This window comes from Laetiporus sulphureus (assembly GCF_001632365.1).
Source record: "Laetiporus sulphureus 93-53 unplaced genomic scaffold LAESUscaffold_17, whole genome shotgun sequence".
NCBI lineage: Eukaryota > Fungi > Basidiomycota > Agaricomycetes > Polyporales > Laetiporaceae > Laetiporus > Laetiporus sulphureus.
Genome location: NW_024468526.1, coordinates 143410 through 151368, shown reverse-complemented (window position 1 = coordinate 151368; position 7959 = coordinate 143410). Strand labels below are relative to the sequence as shown.

At 47.8% G+C, this 7959-nt stretch overlaps 2 protein-coding genes across 2 annotated transcripts in view; one reads left to right on the top strand and one right to left on the bottom strand.

The window, feature by feature from the left end:
• The window catches only part of LAESUDRAFT_652070 (uncharacterized protein), a gene marked incomplete at both ends in the record, with an annotated part of 19233 nt that extends 16035 nt beyond the window's left edge, over positions 1-3198 (bottom strand). The window contains 2 exons of the mRNA XM_040904333.1: positions 2627-2853; positions 3023-3198. Coding sequence (XP_040764734.1) covers positions 2627-2853; positions 3023-3198 — 403 coding nt within the window. The remainder of the gene's footprint in view (positions 1-2626; positions 2854-3022) is intronic.
• Positions 3199-6891: 3693 nt separating this feature from the next.
• Positions 6892-7476, top strand: LAESUDRAFT_758812 (uncharacterized protein; the record flags this gene model as incomplete). Its single annotated transcript, XM_040912500.1, has 2 exons — positions 6892-7139; positions 7206-7476. 2 exons carry the CDS (start codon positions 6892-6894, stop codon positions 7474-7476), a joined length of 519 nt encoding a protein of 172 aa, XP_040764733.1.
• Between the last annotated feature and the right edge of the window lie 483 nt (positions 7477-7959).

Genomic DNA, 7959 nt, shown 5'->3' with positions numbered 1-7959 from the left:
GAATTCCACCAGCAACACCCAGATGCAGCCAAAGCACCAATCAGGGTCGTCACTTTTGGTGGAAAACGCTTCGAATTATCCTCATATGAAGTTGCACCGATCTCCACACATCGAATCAATATGTCCGACCATCCAGACGAGTTCTTCCTATATCATAAGATGACAGATCTCGCCAAATCACTGAAAAAATCCTCAAATGAAGCAGCAGGATGGGATATTTATGCAGCAGAAACGCATGAAATCCCCCCGCATTCATGAGCTGTGGTAGGAACGGGAATCGTGATTGACCCTCCCAAACATACCTATACACGAATAGCTCCACGCAGCGGACTGGCTGCATAAGGAATTGACGTGGGCACAGGAGTCGTCGATCCAGATTACACTGGGGAACTCAAGGTCGTACTAATCAACACAACGGATTTCGTATTTTCGGTCAAGCCAGGAGATAGAATAGCCCAAATAATCTTCGAGTATTATGCAGAGGGGCTTCTCTCCCGAAGCTACCAACCGTTGCGAGCAACTAGAAGGGGTAATAAAGGTTTTGGCTCCTCGGGACAATGAGCCTTGAGAGGGGGGTAGTGTCACAGATTTTCACCACAAAAGTCCGCACGTGACTTTTCTCACACCACAGATCACGTGCTTCACCAATATCTCACGCCACTCAGCCACAGACGCGACGCGTAGAGATCAGGTGATAGTCCACATCACATGTTATGGTTCAGACCCGTGAATGATACAGCCGGACCTGTCTATTCCAGGATACAATAAAGGCACCCATTTGAGAACAAAGGGAACAAGGACTATTGTTATGCATCGGCCTTCCGCTTCCTATTAGTTTAGCCAGAAGCCTAGATAGGTACGATGTTCACACCGGAGAACAAAAGGGAAATCAAGATAGGCACGATGTGCACATGCATTACTGCGGCAACCATTGATCTTCCCACTTATTGTTCTACTTCTGGACATCCTATTGTTTCATGTACGGCCATTTGCTTATACCCGTAGATAGGTAGCTTAGGTAAGATAGCCCGCTGTACGTGTATATAAGACCAGCCATGTAGGGGACGAAACCTCAGATTGTTTCTCCTCGTCTACTACCCATAGCACTCACTGAGCTCACCAGCTCCTTCATATATCTCTCACCCTTTCCTGCGTCTGCCACATCGACCAGTAAGTCAACAGGCTCTTATGTCACATAGGGTTCAGGGGAATACTTTTGAGATCAGGGGGATCAGGGCGGCACGTTCCACGTGACTGTCCCTTTTTAGTCTTTTTGATCTCTTGTTCGGTGTTACCGTGACAGCGTCTATCCCATTGTGGGCCACACACCTGTACTGCACTCCCTGTCCCCAGGGATGCCAGTCTCCATTCCATGTGCTTCCCTGCCTGCCTCAGTCTGTATGCCAGTCCCGGTGCCCCCCTAATCTTGGGTCCTGGTCTCCGTACCATACGCATCCCGTATGTGCCCATTTTTGGTGACTTCCTATAGCGTCCCCATGCGCTCGTCGCTCGCTCAGTCTGCACGCCAGTCTCAACACCCTTTGGATTCGGGTCTTGGTCTCCATTCCGTGTGCACTCCGTGCAAGTGCCTCGCTCAGCTTTTCTTTGGTGCTTCGCATGCTGTGGCTGTGCCGCTTCGTCGGACTGCCGGCCTGTCTCGCTCGGCATCTGCTCAGCCCGCCCTTTGACGCCCTGCTCTGCCCTCACCTCGCTGGTAGGCCCACCTCATGCAGTGCCCACCTCCTGCACCTGGTGTCTTGTATCACCACAGCGGTGCCCTGCAGTCAACCCTCTGGCCCTCACCCTCCTGCCCTCAATCTCCTGATCCCACCTCTGCCTGGTTGCACCTGTCTCTTAGCTGCCCTGCAGCCTTCACACCTCGATGACCTGCCCCAGCTCCCAGCCCTTGATCTGCCAACTGGATTACTCACCAGCCAGCATCAGCAGGAGCCTCGTAGTTGGTGGTTTCACATCGATTGCGGTGAGTGTCCCTTGCTCAATGGTTATCAGTTTGTGTTGAGTTTTCCAGCCAGCCCGCTGCATGGCCAGGAGTTCGGGAGTCACCTGCTCTCTAGAAGATGGCTCCACGGGGCCAAACTGATGGCCCGTCCCATTGTAGCCATGTCCTATTATATACACATGCGCTACTACTCTCCCACACCAGTGGTGCAGGTCACACTGGGGCCTCTCACATCTATGCTCTGTGCCCAGATTCCAACAATTCACACATTTGTTGAAATGTCACACGAACATCTAAGTGTGCGTTAGAGTAATCGTTATGGACTAAAAATGTTCTGAGCACACACTCTCAAAAGACGGACTACTTATGACGATGATGAGGTTGCAGCTTCAGAAATGAATAATCATGTTCCCATAAAGGTCTGGTGATGATTTCACAAAGGTGTACTGCATGGAGCCATTAAAGTTAACTGATCGTAAAATACAAGCATTGAACACATCTCACTGTTGGAAGTGGCTGACTGATGGCACTTCTGGTGAAATGTGCTCAACGTGTCGGGAGGGACAAGTGCCAAGCGATGGCTGAAATTTGTTGTAGGGCGGTACCTGGAAACAGAGTGGGCGAGTACAGAAGGGCAGAAAATGTATAAATATGCACCTGTACTACTGTATTCTCCAGTCCTTTGTGGCCCCACCAGCCTCTCACTCCCTTGCGCCCATGAGATGGAAAGGTGCCAGCTGGCTAACACCTTTGCCACACCAGGGTTTATTAGACTCACGAGGAAGATGACTGGATTGATCATCCCAGATAAGCAAACTAGACCGAACATCCCTTTGTTGTGACTGAATATAGCATACACCCGCAATGGAGCAAAAACTGTCAAAATGGTGAAACTTTACTTCATGTGACCTGTCGCAAGATAAACATACGTGGGGCACTGACCAAAATAATTATATTCAGAACTATTTGCACATGCAAAGTGATGTCACAGAGGCTGAAAAAGGGACTAGTGGCAAATGTAAGCCGGAAGCGGTGATCTGACAATAACTGGCATCTGCTTACAGCTGCATACTTTGCCATACGATGCCCTTAAGCAACTCTATGAGAGTATTGGATAGCGCCACATATCTGAAGGCATAGTAAAGTGAGGTTGCAAGTGAGAGGTCAGCCTTCCATATAAATTTGATTTCACGATCTAATGTCAGGATGTAGTCATAGAAACAAAGGGCTGCAGCACGTCAAATATGTGTAAGTGAGAGAAAGTATAATGGGGACAGTGAGATGAGCGTACTAGCCACTGAGAGATATAGATATTTCCCTGAGGCCAGGTCAAAATCTATAAAACTGCACTGTCATGGGCATGGCCAGCTATACACCCTGTCAAGTCCCCTACTGGTATTCTTTTTCTAGAGACATGTCGATAGTCTGCAGTGGTGGTTGATTAGGATCCCTTGGCAAAGCTGAAGGAACCTGGACTGAGGCTGGGTAAAAAGTGAAAACTACAAGGACTTTGGCTGATAACGATGAGGGAGCAAGCGGGAGCCAGCTCCAGGATACGCAGCTAAACTATATACCTACAGAGACACTGGCAGTTGAGCGCTGATGCATGATGAGCTATTGAGGCCTGAGGCCTGCTAGGGGGACAGATGTCCCATGATGCTGTGGCCTCCGAACAGCCAATTCAGCCAGTCAGATGAATTGACGTGGCATGAACCGAGAACTATGGAGATTACTCGCTGCAAGCCTGGCAGACTGTGTGAAGTTAACAATCACATAGCCTCGGACTGTCCGTGCAATGGTGACATCAATAACAGGAGGTTATGATGTAGTAGACGATGGATGAGGATCTGTCACAGATTTTCACGTCCTTCAATCTGCACGTGACTAGAACATTACATAACATCAGCGCTAGGCTGTCCAGAAAGGAACGAACTGGTACGTGAAGTACTGACAGTTCTAGGCACCCCGAAGGTCCAGGTCTAGTCACGTGACATATCACGTGATATTCATACATGTGACAGGTAGCGCTGGTATTAGGTAAGCCTAACTTATACAGTAATATCACTCCACCTAGAAGCAACAGTCGGATTCTGGGAGAATCCAAAGAAGGAGACACACACCACTGGAGATGTAGCCATTACAGGCAATACCATTCCCATGGTCTTACTAAGTAGTTCAGAGGTTCGGCATGCATGACACACGTAGTCTGACAGGTAGTGATAACCAATCAGACAATGTCCATTAGCTAGCGGTTCTGGGGTATCAGGGTATCAAGGGTCCCTCTGCTCATGTATATAAGCCAGAGCTCTGAGACGTATAAGTCCCCAGACTTATTCTCATCTCTGCTATGCCTATACATACAGTGTCACCAGTGCCCACTTGAAAGGCATTGCTTTACATTGATCATCTTTGTGTCCATCCTTATGTCGACAACAGTCAGTAAGTGTTTGATCATAAGGTCATAGGCTTAGTCGGCGCTCTGCATCCTAAGTTTGTGATAGAAGAATAAGTCTGACATTACCTGCCTCAAGTGCCTGCCCAGCATACTCGCCACAGTGTTGCGTCTTCGCACGTCCACCTACACGTTAGTGGTGTCATATCTTCACCTGACGCTCCATCAGTCACCGACTCTACCAGCGTAAGCCGCACCAAGGCATTGTGCAGCATCGACGGTGTCATCCATCGTCCTCGAGCAAGAACTCCAATTGAGTTCTATGAGCAGCAGCCCATAAGACCCCTGCCAAGGCTAGGACATATTTCTACGGAAGGTCAGCCCCCTCACGGCATAAGTTCAGTTTCTATTATCCAGACTCCCTCAGTCAGGCGACCGAGTCTACCTGCAGAACCATCTGGTCCAGGTCTTAATCAAGGGACATACATTGAGACCACTACTGGGTCTCATTTCATCTATCCTCTCGTCGTCTCCATCATCTCGACTCAGCGCATCGAAGGCACCCTTCGACAGATTCGTATCCTACTCACCAAACGATGCCGTCATCAACTTGACGACCACGACATCTTCGACCTCAAGCACCTTATACTCAAGCTCGAATCCATCCACACTAACATCGTGGAATTCAAGCTTTCCTTCATTCACCAACACGTGGTTCGCGACTTCTGCAACTATGTCCAGGAGAGGAAGCATCAGGGCGGAGAATCTCACTGGATAATCAGAGATATTATCCAGAAATATCGACTAGGGATACAGGTCACAGGGCGACCTTTGCTGTAGATACGAATAATCATTTTGTATATGTCTTCATCTGGCAGTTCGAACAATCTCGAGAATTTCACACAGCTCAATCCAGTCGGACACACTTTCAATTATCTTTGGGATTCAGTACCTCATGCTCTTCAAGAGCGAGCAGAATAAGCATTTGCTACATATGAGGATACGTTTCACATCGACTACCATGACGTATATCACATATACGCTTTTCAAATCTACCCAGAATTTGATTGGAGGAACATCGCGGTTCATATCTGCTATATTCCAATTGGCACAGAACAACCCGAAGATCGTCTCACCGAAGCATACGACAGCTTCGTCCAGTGGCTGGAAGAAATCGAACGACTTTGCGAAATCCATCATAATCATCAGTGGCCCGTGTGCAGGGACAAAACTAGGTTCCTGTGGCAACCTTTTGTCAAAGTTATATTCCACGACATTTATCTGCTGTACCGCATTCGTGCAGGTCGAGCAATTGTCCGAGCGGCCACAATCGCAAACAGTCATATTGTCGAGTTTGAAGAACACCTACGGGAGATAGAGGAGGAGATTTAAAAGAATGTCTCACACCACACCTACCCCCAATGATCCAAGTTTCTCTCGGGCTCCATCGCCGGAGCTCCCCGCACATCTCAACATTGTTTTACAACCACCTAATCCTATTGTTCGGCAAGCCCTCGCCGACACCGCACCCCCCACTGCCCAAATACCCAATGATGTCAAAAATTGGGTAGTCGATCTCGTCACCAATGTGGTGGAGCAAATGCGACAACAAACTGTTGCGCATTATGAGCTTCTAATTAATCAACAAGCAGAATGCTCTCAACAAAGCACCACAAAATTTCACAATCGCACGGTCTTCTTAGATCAGCACTGCCAACAATCTGAGTCTCAAATCTCAGATTTGGAGAAAACCTCGGCAGCTTTGACTGAGGATAACAGGGTCATTAATGAATCGTTGGTGGCATTTGACGATGAAGTCAAGGATCTCCAAGCAAGGGCGGAAGATTTAAAGAAATCACATGATCGACTTCGGACATGGGCATCTACGCAGGGAAGGAAGGCAGTGCAAGGCCGTGACAATGTCGACGATACGGACGACGATGATGAGCCATCGTTTGGTCGCAAGGGTAAAGGCGTAAAAATTGACCAACTGGAGAAATTCGGTGGCAACAAGGACAGAGTCAATCTCGACAATTGGCTCGAACAGGTTATGCTCTGGTTGAAATATACTGGACATACAAAAGACGAGTCCAAAATTATGTCTACCCTCTTACTCCTGAAAGGAGGAGCACGTGAATACATGCGGCATTGGATCACTGCCATCAATGAAACCAATAAGGCATCAGGGACTTGGACAAAGTTCATCTCTGAGCTCCGCACGGCATATCAATCAGTGGACAAGGACGACAAGAAACAAACAGAGTTAGAGGCCTTCATGAAGAAGGACCATCGAGACTTCTGCAAGTTCGTGGAAGAGTTCCATCCCAAGGCAACTGGTACAGGCTTCTCGGACCAAGACTTGATCGAGAAGATCAAGAAGAAAATTCTGGAGAAAATGTGGCTGCTTATGCTGGCAGACACACCTAAGGACAAATGGCCAAAGAAATGGGCTGAGTTCCTTACCTTCGCACTCCAGGCTTTCACGTCATTACAATGAGAAGGCCACCACGGTTCCACTGAAACCAAGGACCCAAATGCCATGGAGGTTGATGCAGTGGGAAAAAAGGGAAAGTCGAAATCGGGCAAAGCCCGCAGCGTTCAGGATGACAAGTTGGTTTGCGCCAACTGCAAAAAGAACAAACCAACGTTCTTCAAGTCATTGAAGTGCTACGGCAAGTATTGTTCTGATTGTTTCAAATTGGACCATGTCAAGAAGCAGGTGGAGAAAGGGAAGGATACAGCTGCAAAGAAGAAGGACGGGAAGAAAAAGGATGACAACAAGAAGAAGTCAAGGTCATCCAAGACGTGACAGGTAGCATCTGATTCTGCTTCATCAGATGCAAAGAGCGAAAGCTCTGATACTGAAGAAGAAGAGAAGCCAAAGAAGAAGAGCTCTTCCTCTAAGACTAAGGGAAAGAGTAAGGAGACAGCTGCGCATATCAGCGACCGCAGCATTCACTCAAAAAGCGAGCCTGATGCATCCGAGTCAGATACAGACAAAGATTTTGCTGCGATCCTCTCAAGGCTCAGGTGCCTGAGGGCAAATGAATCCAGTTCATCAAGGAAGGCAGGAGAGGGCTCTTCAAAAAGGGATCGGAAGGGTTTTCTCAAAGGGGATCTGTAGGCAGCTCATCAGAGTCCCCAGAACATTATATAAGACCTGTACATTTAGCACCCAGATCAGACACCTCTGTAGATCGTCACAATGCAGAGGAGGATAATGTAACCATAAAGAATTCATCTCCAAATTTATCATCATTCTATCTACCAGTTACATTATGGGTGTATGGCAAAAAATCGAGCGCCGAAGCTTTAGTTGACTCAGGAGCATATTCCATGTACATCAGCAAGCGATTCGTAAAGAACAATCGAATCACAACCTTCAAGCTCAATACGACGTACAAGGTGTACAACGCTGATGGATCCCAAAACAAACATGGCGAAATAACCGACTATGTAAAAGCATACCTCAAAGTCAGAGATCATGGTTCCACCCATCGTCTGCTAGTCACAGACATCAGAAAATTGGACATGATCATTGGGATGTCATACTTACATCAGCACAATCCAGAAATCAACTGGCAAGCTGGAGAATGGAAATACTCAC